The sequence below is a fragment of the Rhamphochromis sp. 'chilingali' genome, assembly GCF_963969265.1.
Source record: "Rhamphochromis sp. 'chilingali' genome assembly, chromosome: 5".
NCBI classification, from domain to species: domain Eukaryota; kingdom Metazoa; phylum Chordata; class Actinopteri; order Cichliformes; family Cichlidae; genus Rhamphochromis; species Rhamphochromis sp. 'chilingali'.
The window spans coordinates 4638070-4657323 of NC_137932.1; the positions used below are offsets into that span (position 1 = coordinate 4638070).

Here is a 19254-nt window from a genome sequence, read left to right on the forward strand (position 1 = left end):
CAAACGATGAAAAAATATTGCCGTAAACATTATATTTTGCCACACTACGAAACAAACGATAGCGTAAAATGAAACGATAGATGTTTTTATATTGTCACCCGATATATATCGTTATATCGAACAGCCCTACCAGAATGTATTGAAAATATACCAGAGGCATCAATGTTTTTCTCAGCCTAGTAACAATAAATGTATGTTACTAGTAACAATAAGTCTATGTTACTAGTTATTACCACAGTCAGTGTTTATGACCCTAAATTTCCTAAAATTGACATCAGTTTTCACTATCACATCCAGTTTAGTTTCATTTATATAGTACCAAATGACAACAAAAATTGCTTCAAAGTGTTTATATTGTAAGCTCAAGAGAATAATGACGAGAAAACTCTGACCAAACAACCCCCTATGATCAAACACTTTGCAACAGTGGGAAGGAAAAACTCCCTTTTAACAGAAAGAAGTCTCCACCAGATCCGACTCAGGAGGGGCCAGCCCCTGCTGCAACTGGTTGTGGTTGACAGGAGAACTACACTCAGTATTTTAGTACACACACTGAAAGCCACTGTATAGTTTCTCCACAGTTCATTGTGATAACACTGTTATCACTGAGCTACCTTGGTCTCAAACACAGTCCACTGATTGCTTGTACCACAGGAGCCGTGTGTCAGTTCTAGATCTTATTCGAGAGCATCCTGTATCTGTGGCTGTAATTTAGTGGCAGCGTGCAACAGTTCTCAACTTTAATGATGAGTCAGGGGACGAAAACAAACCTCTTCATTTTCAAGAAATCCATCTGTGGTTTATTTAAAATGTGCAATCCACTTATGTTTAATGAAGTATGTATGAAGCCTGTAATGCCTTAAAGAGAGGCCATTTGTTGGTTATTTCTCTGTATGTTATTAAAGAAAGGAGGAAGAGCTTTTTTTTTCTTTCTTTTTTTTCTTTTGAATGCACAGTTTATCCAACACAGTCTGGATACTCTAAAGTGAGTTAACCTGTGAGATAACAGTGTCTTCTAAAGGGTCTTTTAAACAGTACTTTCCTGTTAGCAATTCTTCAGGCTAAGAGGACTAAGTGGGTTTAAAAAAAACAAACTTAAACACATTGACACTACTTACTTAAAAAGTCAAACAAGCCTAGTCAAACACAGGCACACACACATGAAGTCACGCACGCAGGCGGTGAGGCAGCAGAAGCCTCAGTTAGCACTCACTCATTGAGCAAAGAGGAATCCAAATGTGGATCAATTGAAATGAGTAAAAAGGGAATTTCACTTGTGATTAGCGGCAGGTTGCACCATTCAGTTTTCCATTCACTCCTTTACTCACTCTTTCATCAGCCGTTGATTCTCCTTGCTCAGCTTGCCCCCTGCATGCCAGTCTTTGTGCAGAGCTGCACTTGGACACGCTAAGGTGCGATAGCCTGTGAAATCAGAGATCTTACACATTTTATACACAAGCTAGAACAAGCACACCACATCTCACTCTTTTTTTGTGGTAGCATGGTTCCTTAGTAAACACTGCCCCCTCCGTATCACTGATTGTTAAGGAAATGTAAAAGTGGACACAGGCTTATTAACATTTCACTCCTACAAGCTTTTTGCTCAAAGAAAAGAGGTCTTGTTGGTGTAATAAAACCACAAGCTCCTTTCAGGGCTCTCATTGAATAAAAAGACTGCTTCTATCCAGTGTAAACAGTCACACTTGTATGATATTGCCCTGCTCCTCGCGGCGTGAGCACATCATGCCTGATGCGTGCAGAAAACTCTGAGCAAACATGAGCGCGAATCAATCTGATGGTCCTCATGGTAATGCGATTAAACAAACCTACCACCACCAGAATATTGCCTGGCTGTGATATTGAGTGAACGTTACAGACTTCATCTCTAACACAGATGCCTCATAGCAGCAGCCTGTTGCAGTTTGTTCCCAGTGTTTGAATAATGCTCTTCTTTTTCTCTATGCTCTGGTTGGTGATCGGCCACCATAACGCAGATGTTTGTTTTGTTTTTTTTGTTTGTTTGTTATGATCAAGCCAATTTAGCTGAGAGTCATTTTTCTTGCTCTTTTATTCTATTTTTATATAATTTTTACTCTTTATATGTATTTAATATGCGTACACTCTATTTTCTTGTTCTAGTACAAGTACAGCAGCAATATGATATTTTTGTATTTTTCTGCATTCATTTGTGTGTTATCCTGCAAATGTGGTGCAAATGCTTCAAGGTAAAATGAAATGGGATTTTCACGCAGTGAAAGGAAAGGCATGCATTTCTTATTGGGAATTGAATCTGAACAGTGGCTCTGTGGGTACTGTTACTAAATGATGAGCTCCAAACACCCGGCTGCTGTAAAATAATTTGCCAGACCTCAGTGTTTGTGCACACCTCAAACTCGTCGGCTGTATTGAAACATGTAGAGGTAGCCTTGAACATGAGGCACAGGAATTGCTGTCAGTATTCTTCATCCTCAGCAACAGAATACTTTAACTTGTTTGCAACATGTTGTACACACATATATAATTTGGTGAAGACTTCATATTCCAAAGACTACAAAAGCATCATCAGAACATGTGACATTTGACTGCTGCCCCTTCCTGTGTTTGCATTGTGCTCTGTGTGATGAGCTAAAAAAACCCTGTTTGTGTTGACTCAGAGCTAACAGAGAGAATAAATAGATGGAAAAGTGTCAGAGTTGTGAATGTTTGAGTGACTGTAATGCGTTTTCATTATATTATTGAATTACATATTATCATTGCAGTATTGCAATCAATACTGTATGCTTTACTGTACTTAAAAAAACATTAACAAGAATTAGCAAGTTGATTATATTGTCCTGAGAATGTGAAGCCTATTGTGTTGTTACAAGGATGCTTTTTGTGTTATAGTCTTTGGAAGTGATTGTCAGTCCTATTAAACTGATGAAGGTTCACTCTGGCTTTTGGTAATACTGGGATTTGAGCAAAATGTGCAGGAAGAAAATTGTTCTCAGTCTCAGGGGATTTGTTTTCCAGTGAGTCAGTCCAGGTGAGTGGTTAGATATGTGTGTCCTAAGATGGGTTCAGCCTCAAGGGCAGTGATGACCCTGATAGTGAAAGAGGAAAATTGATGGTATTGTTAAAGGAGAGGCGGCGTGAGATGCACACACGATGGCTGCAGACACCATTGAGGAGTAGCTGTTCTTGCAGTGTGGTGTCTGCATGGTGATAACAAATCTTGCAGATGTCTGCACGGACCCTCACATTCACCCTCTAATGATGGAATTTACATTAGATTTTTGTGGCCTTCTCTATGTAGGCTTCCTGTATGCGTTTATTTTTTCCCAATCAAAGTAACACTAGGGTGTACTGCCAGATCCAAAATGCTTCCAAGACTGTGAAAAAATCCATGCATGCCATCATTTTCAGTCTCAAAGCCGCAAGACAAGATAAATATGCTGGATGAATACATAATACAATGAATACACGACCAGTTGCTCTAACACCTGTTATAATGAAGTGCTTTGAGAAACTGGTCCGACGTCACATCATGTCCTGCCTGCCACCCACACTCGACCCGCTCCAGTTTGCATACAGAGCTAACAGATCAACTGAAGATGCCATTGCTACAACGCTCCACACCACCATCTCTCACCTGGAAGTGCAGGGCCGTTATGCCAGGCTGCTCTTTGTTGACTTTAGCTCTGCTTTCAATACGATACTCCCGGACAGACTAATAGATAAACTGCTGGAAATTGGACTTCCTTCCACCACCTGCCGCTGGATCAGAGACTTCCTCTCAGACCGTGTACAGAGAGTTAGAGTGGGGCCTCATCTTTCCTCAGCCCTCAGCCTCAACACCGGCTCTCCACAAGGCTGTGTACTGAGTCCCCTACTGTACACTCTGTACACACATGACTGTGTTAGTTCCCACCCAGACAACACAGTCATCAAGTTTGCAGATGATACCACTGTGGTGGGGCTCATCTCAGGGGGAGATGAGACTGCATACAGAGCTGAAGTTCAGAGGCTGTCAGATTGGTGTGCAGACAACAACCTGGACCTCAATACCACCAAAACAAAAGAACTGGTAGTTGACTTCAGAAGGAGGAAGTCCGAGCTGCAGCCTGTCAGCATCAACGGGGAGTGCGTGGAAAGGGTCTCCAGTTTCAAGTTTCTGGGTGTGCACATAGACACAGACCTCCAATGGAGCTCTAACACCTCTGCGGTCTTAAAGAAGGCCCAACAGCGTCTCCACTTTCTGAGAATCCTCAGAAAAATGGACCTGAAGAAGGAGCTGCTGACCGTCTTCTACCGCTGCTCCATTGAAAGTGTGCTGACATATTGCATCGGTGTGTGGTTCTCCAGCTGCACCACAGCACACAGAAGAGCTCTCCAGAGGGTCATCAACATGGCCCAAAAAATCATTGGACATCCTCTTCCCTCCCTGAAGGACCTGTACAGCACTCGCTGTCTCAAGAGGGCACGCAGCATCCTACGGGACTGCACACACCCAGGACACCGGGTGTTTAAGCTGCTGCCGTCTGGCAGGAGGTTCAGGCTGCTGAGGTCCCGAACAAATAGACTCAAGGACAGCTTTTACAACAGGGCAATAGCCCTGATCAATGTAAATAGCTGACCTGACTGGATACCTCCCTGGACTTTTTAGGGGGAGGTAACAATGTTTAAAACGATAACAATAATATTTATATTTATAACAAGGTGCAATAATAATTAATGTGCAATAATAACAGTGTGCAATACACATACACTTATTCTTCTTTTTTATACTAAGTTAATATACTGTGTTGTGTTGTTTGTTACGTTGTGATGTGTCATATCGTGTCGTGTTGTGTTATATGTGGTGCCGACGTAGGACAGTTTTTCCAATTTCATTGTACTACTGTACTATGTATGACTGTGCAATGACAATAAAGAGTTATCTTATCTTATCTTATCTTATCTTATCTTATCTTATCTTATCTTATAAGGGGACATGATATCACTCTGTGATATTTACTGTATAGATTAGAGACCAGGATGCCACAGCGAGTCCATAATAGAACTGTATTTACGAATGTAGATTTGTACATAGGCCAAGCTTTGGAAAAATACAAACCATATTCCACTATCATGCCAGACGTCAGTGTTACAGTGTTTGACTTTCACAAGGACACCAAGCGAACAGCGTGGGTGTGGAATGGAAGCAGAAATTGAAATATATGTTACAGTGTTTGCATTCTCGTTTAAGTTTAAACAAATTTCATTCTCCTGACACTCCTAACTTCCAAAAATCTTAGGCAACTGAACATATTATAATTCAAGTGTGCACATTGGATCTTGTGGTTTAATAAGTGATGCACAGCTCTTACTGTGAAAATTCCCTTTCAACAGACTTTTCCCCTGTATTAACAGTTTGGCTCTCAATTTGAAAGTGTCAAGCATCCATCCACTCGTCCAATTCAGGGTCATGGTTGGTCTGGAGCTTATTCTAGCTATCATAGGGTAAACGACAAGGTACACCCTGGATAAATGACCAGTGTTTTGCAGAGAACCAGACAACCATTCTCACTCACTTTCATCTCACATACTTAAAACAGGTCTGTATCATCAGGTCGTCTAAATAGTGGGTGTGTACGCTATGTGTGCAGAAAATGAGAAATTAATTGAATTAAGGCTGTTTTTGTTATTGATTACTTTTTAATTACTTAAGCCTCCCTTGTTCTTATAGAACAGATGGTGGTTTCCAGTCATGTGAAGCTGAGAAGCTGATGTTTTGCACCTGTTACAGTAATATTTCTGACAAACACTGCCTTTCTGGGGGGGAGGGTTTCCCAAGCACCTGGTTTTCAAATCTGCTTTTTAAAAAATGTGATAACTACAACTTGAAGCGCATAACTGTGTCTTGACCTTGACGGGCACACACACACTTGCCCAGCTGTTTCTACTTAGTTTTAATGAAATCCTTTCTCAGAACTGCGCGGCAATCTACATAACTCTTAAGCAACATCTGTGGTGGGATATATTTTTTTCCCTGATAGCTGATACCCGAAAAGACGTCTGATAAGCAAAAGACTGCTATTATTTAATCTGCACGTACCATTCCTTAAATAGACGAGCACCTTCCACTTGCTCTTTAATGTCATGGCAACAGCAGGAGGGCTCAGCATCCGGTAAACCAAAAACTGCCGTCCCTCAGTTCCACGGGCCCCGCAAGATATAAAGCCATATAAGGCACACGCACAACACAGGTAGATACAGTATATCCTCTAAATCTGACAACCTTGATAATGACACAAGGAAACCATTCTTTTCCTCAGCTGGCAGCTAGAAAAGAAAACGATGACATGAAATAAGAAAATAAAAATCTGGAAACTGAAATACTTTTTGTCTGACATGAATGCAGTAAGACTGACAGTGAATCCTCACAACAGTATCAGCAAAAACATCAGATGATGATGTGTTGAAAGATCAAACAGAACACATCTTATTATGTTTCCTCTTTCAGTTTCCTGCAGTTCAGCTAAGTTGTTGTTAAAGTTTTAGTCCTCAGTTAATACCTGTCGTTGTTATTATTGGTTTTGTGATTATTGTTACAGCCATGACACATGCTGCTCTCTGTCTGTTGTTCACTCGTGTCCATTGGAGCATGTCCCCAGTCAACCCTTCCACCACTGGCTGACTGATGTAGCTGTAGCCTAATTTTAGTTTATGAGGTGTGGGACCGCTGGGTGTTACCCTAGCTGCCATTTTAGAAGAGGAGGCTGGGAACAGTGTTCCTCACGGGGCTCCCATCTATCGTAATTATCTCTCTGTCAGGGGTTGGATAGGGGGCTCGGACCTCACCGACTTCCGCTAGCTTCCCATAGCTCCTCACGTGCACACTCACACTTCTAGAAGCTCAGAGGCCCAGCGTGCGCACTGGCGTGGCCTTATAGGACCTCAACTGCTGCACTGCTATTGGACAGATTTCATCCCGCTGAGGAAAATGTTATCTAATGCATACTGTTGAGTGTAGCGAGATCTAGGCTATCGTCAGACAGGAAAGCACAGTCCAATTAGTCCAAATTAGAGATGTGAAATGTCCTATATGAATGATTTTGAATCTGTTTTACAGTGTATAACATTTCCGTGTTTCCCTTGTTTGATGAGTAAACTTCTGTAGTAAACTCTACTTTTGGCCAACACAGATGGTGGAGGACTTGGTTTCACGGTTGGCTCCTTTTTTTGTAAATAAGTAGATGTATTGACCTGGATACTATACCTCCTTTAGCTGTGTGATATACAGCACAGCAGACCAAATTGGCTTAATTTGCATAAATGAAAGTGCAGTAGCTTGTTTTTCACAGTTTCTGGTGTTATCCACTGTCTCTGTTCAGCTATGGTGTCTTTTGCTGAACCTGCCAGCAGCAGTGAGATTGTCTCTTTTTTTTTTTCTGAATCATTGTACTTTCAAAATGACAGCATTCAAACATCCCAGAAGCCTTGCATCATCTGCACTTGTCATGGCAGGGGTGGACTGTAGCCCGCCCAGCCGGTAGTCTTCTGTAACCCCTGCTGATGATGTGTCTGATCTGCGTTCCCCACATCAAAAGCAGACACCCCCCCTCTGCTGTACTCACCACTCTGATCCCCCAGCCTCTGTCACTCACAGCTGTGTCACTGTTCTGTGTCTCTCTGCCCACCACTGTTCTGTTTCATCTCTATGCTTCTCATGCCACTCTCTCCTCATCTCTCAGATCACATCTTTCTGCCTCTCAGTGGGTGTATATCAGGCTCTTACTTTTAGTGCACTGATTTTATTATTTTATTTCTGCCTTTCACTTTTCCCTGTGCCTTCACATCTTTCACGCTGACTCTCTGTCCATATTTCTTCCCCCATTATCCTTCCTCAGTTCCCCTATTTCTCATCTCATCCATCAGCATCCAGTTTCCACTTTGTGTATATGCGTTTAATTTTCTGTATAGTAGAAAATATTCTGTAGCGCAGCAGGCTAAAAGATTGGTGGATGAAAATCAAATCTCCGCAGAGTATTCCCATAATGACTTAATACCGGCTGAGCTCTTAGGCTATACATAGTGTGTCACGTTCTCAAGTGCACTTCTCCCTCTCACTTTTGCTTGACACATTTGAGCTTGACGTAGGTGGAGCCTATATTTGGGTGGTGTCATCAGCAATATTACAATTACCTCCTCCCCTCCCTGAGCTGGATGTCTTACGTGATGATACACGTGCAGGTGTGTCACATGAATGAAGCCTGACTCTCTAGTATTTGGAGAGGAGTGCAGTGCCCATCCGTTTTGTTTCAGGGTCCTAGATAAAAGCAGGAGGAGGAAATTCCTTTCTCGCATACTTTTTATCTCTGTGATATGCTCAATTTGTGTTGCTCAGTCCCACCCATAGTCCCATTTATAGGATTAATTTATAACATTATGGTTGTTTTGGAATCCAGAAGCGATGATAGTTGGACGTGAGGATGAGTTCTTTGTTATTAGCAAATAATAGCAAGCTTGGTTAGCAAGGTGACCCAGTAGGCTCTATGTACATTATTGTGCAGATTTACATATGTGCTTATTTAACACATAAAAAAAAAAAATGCATATTATCTGAATCACATAGCTTGGATGGGCTGTTATTACAATTTAAAAGCTCCATTTTATCAGGTAGGTCTATTAAAAATGTTCTAAATAGGTACCAACACTACACAGTTGATTCCAGTTAGCTGACGTGAAGCTTAGCTAAAGACGCCTGTGTTGGCAACCTCGACAGTCAAAGCAGCTACAACCCCCCAAAAAACAACCGCGAATGGGTGAATTAAAAAAACAGACAAACTCATTTTCTGTACAGCTGTTGTTGTTTTTTAACTCACTCTTTGAGATTGTCTCAAGTGGACAGTTAAGGTACTGCAGCTTTAGGCACTTTGCCATGGACTTCATTTTTCAGCCCTGGAGGTTCCTGCTTGGTCCCACGCAGCGGTTGTCCTCTGATGTCATTTGCCCATATTCCTTTTGCTTGTTCTATTTACTCTTTATTTTACTCTTTACGGGCGATCGTGGCTCAAGAGTTGGGAGTTCATCTTGTAATCGGAAGGTTGCCGGTTCGAGCCCCGGCTTGGACACTCTCGGTCGTTGTGTCCTTGGGCAAGACACTTCACCCGTTGCCTACTGGTGGTGGTCAGAGGGCCCGGTGGCGCCAGTGTTCGGCAGCCTCGCCTCTGTCAGTGCGCCCCAGGGTGGCTGTGGCTACATGTAGCTTGCCATCACCAGTGTGTGAATGTGTGTGTGTGTGGATGACTGAATGTGTAAAGCGCTTTGGGGTCCTTAGGGACTAGTTAAGCGCTATACAAATTAGAGATGGCACGATACCGATACCGATATCATAAATTTGGATATCTGCCGATACCGATATGAATCCGATATAGTGTGTTTCAACAAAACTGTTTTTTTTTAATATCTTGCTGCATTTTGTATAAGTTCATACTCAAGTTTAAAACAACAACTACACTAAAGCTATTCTGTTATACCTGTATGCAAAAAAATATATTTCATAGTTCAGCAATACTGATCAATCTAATAAACTTAAACCTACACCATCCTCCCTATTCTGGTATTTTAAAGAGTACTTAGCATAAATATTAAGCAACCTAACTAATAGGGTTCCAACTCCCAGCAACAACAAAAATAAATAAATAAAAAATAGGGAACCACCCCTCACGCTCCAGCTCATGATGCTTAATTGACGTAATCAACCTTAATTTGATGCAGTGTGGAAAAAAAATGCACAGAAATCAATTATTTTTCAATATATTAAAATATTAAATAGATTCAACATCTTTCCTCAACAAAATTGCAGACTGCACAGATGGTACCTTCCCAAAGGAAAAAGTACTATAGCTTACTAGGGTATATATATTAGACTTAATAGTTACTATATACAGTAATGGACTTCTATTCATTTTGCATCAAATTAAAACTTTGGGTGTCAGATAATTATTTATTAAAAGCTAGACATTTTAAATGAGAATAAGAAAGAAAAGTATGTCTTTGTGCCCCCTTTTCCCTGTTAATGCCCTATCGGCCCCCCTGGCTAAACTTTGCTAGATCCGCCCCTGCACAGTTACCAGCGTCAGCTACTAGAAAAAGATCCTGGTGTAGAAACTAATATTAAATACATTCTAACAACAGCTGATCAAGCTTAAACGTGCTGCTGTTGTTTAGCCGCTGGTTTCCTCTTTCTGGTGCAAAGTGGGCCAAAAACAAACAAGAGAGACGGACTCGTGACAGAAAAGCCGATCAGCTGATCATTGAGCAGTTTCATGATTGAAGTAGCAGCAGGAAGAGGCAGTCGCTCCATATATCGTTTGTTAAGCTTAACGCAGGAATGCTTTACAAACATTCAGAGATGGACTTACACACTTGCTTTACTTCTCTCGGGGATAACTTTGTCGGAGATGAAATGCCGGGTTGCTAGCGAAGCTCCAAATGCTATCCAGACCACGACAGGTCCCGCATGCAGCAGCCGCTCTATCACGTGATGCATACTGCTCCGACGTGCTAACGTTCTGAGGCGAGTTACGGCATGTTGCAAGTTTTGTGAGGTGCTTTCGTGATATTTAATGGATCGGATTACATTTTTTATTTTTCTCCGATATCCGATCCAGTAATTTAGGTCAGTATCGGACCGATACCGATACGTAATATCGGATCGGTCCATCTCTAATACAAATACAGGCCATTACTCTGCTTCACTGCTAATTGCAGCTCCAAAGCAGAGAGGGTGCTTTAAATCTCTGAAAAATCCTAAACGACAAATCAATATTTTTCCTAAATTCTGTCTTTGGAGCTTGTTCATTGGTTGGTTGTTATATATGTAAGTTGTTCTCACTCTCTCAAGAGGATATTTTTGGATGAGCCCCTGGAGAGCGAGCATCCTTTTCTAACATACTCTGTGTCTGTCTCTTTCCTTGTGTGTCTTCTCCTCTTTTGTTTGTTTCTCAGACTTGTGAGCAGCCATGACAAAGTCCTACGAATTCAACTGGGAGAAGCACCTGCCTGAGTTCATGCAGGAAGGCGCCTCTTTCGACAGGTTTGATGAGGTAAATATGACACTTTCCTGGATTGAGTAATTGATTAAAAATAAGAGGCTTTTAGTATTCTCAGTGAAGTGATGAAAGTTTAGCCAATGCTAAGCTATCTGTTTGTAAGTGTTCCCTGCTGATACCACCATAGATTATTTGCTCTGCCCTGTTATCATCCTGGACCTTAATGACTGTGCCCGGCTCAGTCATTAGTTGGACAAATGCACACATCCACACACGGAGCAGAGTCTTTGTTTTCATACATTTAGAATACCAAGCTTTAAATGAAGTTTTAGTCTCTAAATGTAATGATTTATATTATGCTGCCTTTGTTTTTTGTTTTTTTGCTTCTCAAAAATATCCAAGACGGGTCCACAGTGCAACAATGGAAAGACATTTATATTCCCACACCATGAGTAATACAAGCGCACACACATACACACAGAACAGAGACCTCAGTTTATATCATCACTGGTGTAGTCACAGTTCTAGCTGTAGACAGGCCACATTGATCAGGCTCATTAAGATGCTTTGGCATGGCGACTGCTTGTCCGCAACACGCCCACTGAGGGTCTTAAGTAGCACACTATAAAAAATTATGCACATGCTAAAAAAGTTTTAGAATAGCCATAATTCCAAAGAAAATTGGTTTATGTAAGAACCAATTTTAGAAATGCACAAAGTGGGGAAAGGCGTCAAAATGGGTGTGCCTGCATAACTGTTTATCTGTCTGACTCTGAGAACAGTGCTGCTTTCATATACAGTCACTCAGATTTTCAATTAAGATGTCCCAAAAAAATAAATAAGCTCAAACAGTGTTGTAAAGAGGAGTTGTGCAACTCTTTTAATGAGCTACAGGAAATGTCCTATGGAGGCTCTGCTGCAGCAAAAGAGGATTTACACGAGCCACGTGAGATCTCTTACTTTTTCACTACAGTGTGAAATAGAGCCTGACCGATTATAGGCTTTTAAAGGCCAATACTGATACAGGCATGTGGTGATTTCAAAACTCAATATGGCGATATATCAGCTAATTTATTTTCTTTCAGACAAACAAAACTTAACAAATGTTTGGGAAATCTGTTTATGTGCAGTTATTTGTTTACTCTTTAACACTGTGGCCAACTGCTTGGATCATTGCAACATGTGTTGCCAACAGTTGCAGAGTGCCCCCTCATGGACGAACTGTGCAACATCAACACACAAAACATAGTTGAAGGGTGTTTCTTCTATTTCTTCTTTAATTTTGTCATTTTAATTTTTTGGCCATTATACATACTGATATCAACAGAGCGACAAATAGCTAAAATTGGCTGATCATATCGGTCAGGCTGTAGTGTGAAATCTGTTATTGTTGTTTAATATTTTTCGATTGATTGATTGTATACAGTGGGGCAAAAAAGTATTTAGTCAGCCACCGATTGTGCAAGTTCCCCCACTTAAAATGATGACAGAGGTCAGTAATTTGCACCAGAGGTACACTTCAACTGTGAGAGACAGAATGTGAAAAAAAAAAATCCATGAATTCACATGGAGTGGCCTAGCCCACTCCATGAATTCACATGGAGTGGCCTAGCCAGTCTCCAGACCTCAACCCCATAGAAAATCTGTGGCGGGAGTTGAAAGTCCGTGTTGCTCGGCGACAGCCCCAAAACATCACTGCTCTCGAGAAGATCTGCATGGAGGAATGGGCCAAAATACCAGCTACTGTGTGTGCAAACCTGGTAAAGACCTATAGTAAACGTTTGACCTCTGTTATTGCCAACAAAGGTTATGTTACAAAGTATTGAGTTGTATTTTTGTTATTGACCAAATACTTATTTTCCACCCTGATTTACGAATAAATTCTTTACAAATCCTACCATGTGGATTCATGGATTTTTTTTTCACATTCTGTCTCTCACAGTTGAAGTGTACCTCTGGTGCAAATTACTGACCTCTGTCATCATTTTACGTGGGGGAACTTGCACAATCGGTGGCTGACTAAATACTTTTTTGCCCCACTGTATGTGACTTAAGAAGCATTCCTGCTAGGTTATTCTGCCTGTACTGGCTCAGGACCCAGTTTGGAGCTGTACAAGGAGGATGCAAAACACCACCACAAATAAAAAAACAGAAAAAATGTGAGCTAGGAAATATAAATAGATCATTTAAAAGCTTTCTTAAATAAAAACTATTTTAAAGTTAAATTATAACCAATAAATGCTCAGTTACAGCCACAAGCAAATTCATTGCTTCCATATATCTTTGTATGCACTTGCATGTATGTGACCACCATGTATATCTTCCTGCTTTTTTTTTTGCCCACATTTCCTCAGACAAACTTAATCAGGACACCTAGCTAGGACATTGGACGAGCAAAGGCAAAGTGTGTCACAGTCACGCACACACACACGGACCTACATGTACCCCTGCACACATCAGGAAATCCCCTCAGTCCTCTCCGTTTATGTGGGCATCAGCTGGGGGAGGAGGATCCCTCTTAGGCAGAGAAAAAAGCTTGCGAGTGTACGGAAAGGCATCATCAAATCCAAAGCCATGTCACAGTGAGCGGTGAAACTGGGCCAGCATGCTTCTGAACAGAGTCCTCAGTGTGTTGCTGCTGTGAATTTGAGCCAAGCTTAGACAGGACAAGGTTAGGTCTGGCCTGAATGGTAATAAGGTCAAGCTCTGTCAGTCGGTTAAAATGAATAATGACACTTGGGACATACCACTCCCCTCTTAGTGCTGTGAATTTTTCTCATTAATGATTATATTCTAAACAATATCAACTCAAACTGATGCGTCTCAGGAGAAAAAAACAGCGCTACGGTCCTTCATTCATAAATCAATAGTTATTTTGGTTGTCAGCTCATGTTCCTCGCTGTTATCGTAAACACGAAGCAGCAATGCGTCTCATTTATAAAACACTGTCAGTCATACTTTGTGTCAGTGTGGGCATGTGTTTGTGTTTGTGTGAGCAAAGTACTGCTGCCTGGAAATTACAAAGGATGCGGGGCGCAAGCATCTCAGTGTGCAAAAAGCATATGCTAAACAGCATGGATTTTATTTTTTGCCACAAGAACAGTCTCTAGTGACTGAAGCCCCACTGAGTGACAGATGGTAGTGGCAGGTAATGTGCATGTGCGTCAGTGTGCCTGTATGTGTGTTTGTACGAGTGCAATTCAAAGCTTCATAGGGGACAGCTATCGTTATATAGAGCCTCTCAGCTCATATCGTTACATAAGATGGCTTTCTAAAACAACTTAAGGTCCCCAGAATGCTTTCTTTGCCATCTTATTCATGTCCTTGAATAGATGGAGATGTTTCCAAGTTTGCATCTCACTCTTTGTTTTTCTCTTTAGGTCTACACGCTGTAGTGTACTATGGATTTTCAATAATTAGTTTGTATCCTTTAATGAGATATTTGATATGAGTTTGTCCTCTTTAAGAGTCCAGAGGCATTGAGGTAAAAGGTGAAAGATATCCTATGTAATCCATTATGCAAATAGCCAAAGAGCTTCCCGTGTGTGTGTGTTTCGTTCATTATCTCACTGAGTGGAAATCAATCATTTAAGATCTGATTGATGTTTAGTGTCCATGGAAACTATGCAGCCTCATATTGACGGCTGATGAAGGTAGACTGAGACGAACGAGACAGAAAACACACATAAGCATTTACAGTCGTGGCGCAAAGAAAGTACACCCTCTTTAACTTCTAAGGTTTTACATATCGAGGCATAATAATAATCTAACAAAATACAAAAACTAAACTGTCATTATTTATTTAATGATAACTAAATAAATAAATAAATAAAACTAAATGCTGGATTCCTTCCATTACTGCTTGTTTTGCAGCCACAGGACCTGAGCGCTTTAGTAGACGGATGAGTTCATGGTCGAGTCACTGACTGCAAAGTATTCTAAAATCAAATGTGAGGGCACCTGTGTGACAGATAAAGCTCTGCTTAAACTGGGTCATGGAACAGGACTGTGATCACAAACACAGCAGCAATTCAAAGATTCAACAGAATGACTGGAAAAAAAAGAGAAAAGAATCAAATTGTTGCAGTGATCCAGTCAGAGTCCAGACCTCAACCTGGGTTAAATACTGTGGTGGGATTTTATTCCCACAAACCTCAATGACCTAAACAAGTATAAATAGTAAGACATAATTCCTCCACAACAATGTGAGAGAACGATAGTCATAGAGAAGATGATTTTATGAACTGATACTGACAAATTTACAGAAGGTGTACTTTGTTTTTAACTGCACTTGTTAATAGCATCATATATAATATTTATAGATACAGCTCTTAAGCCTACACCGGGCAGATTAATTATCACTTTCTAATATTGATTTGGAAATTTAGACAAAGGGTAAAAGACCTCGAAATGATCTGAGGATCTGTGTTCAAAATAAGAGGCACAATCAATAGGCCACACACACACACACACACACACACACACACACACACACACACACACACACACACACACACACACACACACACACACACACACACAATTTTAGATTTATTACAGTAAAGCTAAAAGCAGTGGAATGTGATACTGTTGTATGTCCTCAACAGTTGAGGTTTATCTGAAACCATCTCCTTCATCGAGGTGGCTGTATATCTAACACCGAACACTCTGTCAGTCTTCGTTCAGATGAAAGAGTCAAGCTTTTATCTGCATTTACAGCAGTCTCACTGTTTCCTAAATGGAAATAAGATTATTCTTCTGAGGGTTTTTTTTTTGAGGGTTTTAGATGTCAGGGTAAGAGCCAAGTAACAAGCCAGCACAGCCCTATTTGCAGCTGCGTATCTCATAGTAGCAACATCCTGAAATAATAAATCACGTGTGTATGAGTGTGTACATGAGTGTGTTACACTGTTCCCTACTGCTAATATTAGAGTGACCCAGCAGCCTTCTCCCATTCTAGTTTATTTCTCTCTTATGTTTTTAGCTTTCTCAGATGTGTTGTTTGAGTGGAGTGGGGCAAAAATACACATATTTGTCGGCACACACACACATCTTCCGGCTGATTGAATTGATGGTAAGATTGTTTGAGTAGGACAAGGTGGCTAAGGTTAGTCGATTTCCTCCACCGACACTCCTGTTGAACGATGTGTGCAGTAGCATCACAGTAGCTATGCTAATACACTTTTACCTCCTGTTCGTCTCTATAACCTGGAAATGTGTTCCAACTGCGTTGATGTTTGCATTTAACAGCTAAAGGTGGTCACATTAATCTCACTGCGTGTTTGCCTTAGACAACAGGCTTCATCTCCCCTACGGGCAACCTGTGTGTACATACTGAGCGTATTTCTGCATTCTTTGTGAAAGTATGTTTGAGTGTGTGTTCGTAGGCAGGCAGGTATATCTTGTAAAATGAATAAGAGCTACATCTGGTTGTCTGATTGCATAATTCCTGTGTTTGTTAAACAGGTTGACTGTTTAATGTCTTGCTGTGTCAAATAAAACCTTTGATTAATATGGCCTCATTGCTTAGAAATAATCATTTTTCCTTGCTGCAGGACCCATACATCTTTGAGCCCAACTGCCACATGGAAGTGGACGAGTACGGCTTTTTCATCACCTGGAAGAGTGAGGGAAAGGTACGACTTCCACATCATGACCTGTGTGTATTCTAGGATTTTCGAGAGGATCCTCTAAATAGAAATGTATAAGACAGGATCCACATGGAGTAGGTAAAGTATTTAAAAAGGCATGCAAGGAAAGAGTAAGTTGTTTTGATTTTTTTTCTGTACTTCTGACCATTTGACTCTGAAAAAGGTATATGCAAGTAAATAAAAACTATAAATGAAGCACGTTAAATATATGTATATTATAACAAGCTTAAAATATAGAGAAAAGATTTAAGTACTAGCATTTAGGCTAATACTGATTAGCATTGGGCAATAGACAATGTTTATCAGATGTTTATCTGATAGTTGGATTAATTTGTTGCAGATATGTTCAGTAGCTCTTGTTGGATGATTTTAAACTAGCTAAGATGAAGCCTAGCATTTATTTATTTATTTATTGATTTTTTCCTTTTCTTTCCTGGGCCCTGTGCTTCGTACGTCGCTTACTACATCCAAGATCAAATGAAACATCCAAGACCAAATCATCGCGCTAACTCTGAGCTCGCTATTCCGGTTCCCCGAACACACCTGTTGTTGACGATTAGTATAGCTGGATGAAGTAATGTGAGATCACTGGGTGGCCCAACAGGGGCTACGCATCGATAGTAGAAACATTGATCGGCAACCCTTTGATTGGTCGGCGAAAATGTCGAAGGAGCGCGCTCGGTATTCTTCGGCAGCAGAGCAAGAACTCTTGATTGAGGGATTTCAGGAGTTTCAGAGTTTAATTAAAACGCAAGGGAACACTGCAAAGGCTGCAAAAGCAAGGAGAGAGGGCTGGCAGAAAGTTGCTGACAAATTAAACTCGTAAGTAATTCAATAATAACAATAATAATGGAGTGGATTTATATAGCGCTTTTCAAGGCACCCAAAGCGCTTTACAATGCCACTATTCATTCACTCTCACATTCACACACTGGTGGAGGCAGCTACGGTTGTAGCCACAGCTGCCCTGGGGCAGACTGACAGAAGCCAGGCTGCCATATTGCGCCATCGGCCCCTCTGGCCAACACCAGTAGGCGGTAGGGTAGATTTATCATATCACACCATATTATCCAATATTATATTACATTATATTATATTATAATATGTTATATTATATCCCCTTTCACATTAGCGCCACAACAGGACCCACTAGAACATGGGAACAAGTAAAAGTGAAATATAAGAATATTCTACAGAATGGTAATATTTATCACTTATATTGCTTGTCGTCTCTTGGAAAGAGACCCTGGAATACTCTGTTTGTTTGTTCATAACAGCAACCAAGAAAAGGGCAGAGCAAAAAAAAAGACAGGTGGTGGTCCTGCACCCCCTCGTCAACAAGTTGGTTAAGTAAATAATACCCTCACGGGAAAATCGATATCTCTCTATGAGCACACTGTCGCGCTGAGCTAAAGGATCCTGTCTGTCCCGCAATATACGCTGAATTCTGAGGACTCTCCTTATCAATTTTGCACCTTCCGCAATGGGTGGCTCACGTATACGGACAGGATATGACTGCGACAGACTTCCCAAATCCACCTTCGCTTTTATAGCCGTGGTCTCTCATCTTGATTACACGAAGTAATTTACAATTACTACTCTGAAATATGAATTACATCTGTAATAATCACATACATGTAATAGAATGTTAATAGTACATTTCCCTTTTTTAGGGAATGACCTGTATGTATCTGTGTGAAATCAATAAAAGGATCAAGTGCTGCATTATCTTTAGTTACATTGATGTTATTTATTTATGGTGAAACAGTGGTGGAATATCGCTGTTGCTTTCGTATGAATGACGCGGACATACCTGCGTGGCCGCGATCTAATCCTGTTTACATAAAGTAAACCTGCTCCCGAGCAGGTTTACGCTTACGGCTCTGTTGCTATGACAGCAAGTCCCGGATGGGCTTCGGGGAACCGAACGATCCAGGATCACGCGAAATCGTCAACAATCTAATCCAGCTAACTCACTTAGCGCGGTACGAAGAACAGGCCCCTGTTTTCCTGTTTGGGTTTTTTTGTTGTTGTGTGTTTGGTTTCTGTTTTTTCTTTTTTTTTTTCTTTTTTTTTTCTGTGCTTAAATGTTATTGTTTTTGAATCTTATTTTCATTGTCTGGTGTGACGTTATGTAACTTTGAACTTAAAATCTTATAAATAAACATTTAAAAAAAAAAAGAGAGAAAAAAAAAAGATGAAGCCTAGCATATAGGACCTACAGCTGGCTGTGCGAGTACTAGTACTCGCATGGTCTCATTTTCCAGCCACTGGATTATAACATTCCTGATTTTTCTTTGCCACTGCCTAAAAACCTCTGAGGTGCATCTGAATCCCTCTACTTGGAAAAATAACTCTGATTAGGATGATTTGTTTTCCCATTTAGTGGTTTTAGAAATAGTTCGGTGGCACACTGTTTGTGTATTTCTCAGAAAGTTCAGAAAATATACAAGCATGCACCGAACTTTCATAACTTCTATTTTACTGCTGACATTTTGCAAATCTTGCAATAGATTTTGACATTAATTTCCTCCCCCAGAGTTACAAATAGACTAGCAGCATTCATTTCATGCACACCTTCTGCA

General features: G+C 40.7%; 1 protein-coding gene across 2 annotated transcripts in view; it reads left to right on the top strand.

Annotated features, from left to right (window-relative positions):
* plcb4b (phospholipase C, beta 4b) overlaps nucleotides 1-19254 on the top strand; it is a 77756-nt gene that overhangs the window by 33602 nt on the left and 24900 nt on the right. For both annotated transcript variants that reach the window (XM_080882648.1, XM_080882647.1), the window contains exons 4-5: nucleotides 10975-11072; nucleotides 16574-16654. In XM_080882648.1, coding sequence (XP_080738774.1) covers nucleotides 10989-11072; nucleotides 16574-16654 — 165 coding nt within the window. In that variant the 5' untranslated portion in view covers nucleotides 10975-10988. The remainder of the gene's footprint in view (nucleotides 1-10974; nucleotides 11073-16573; nucleotides 16655-19254) is intronic.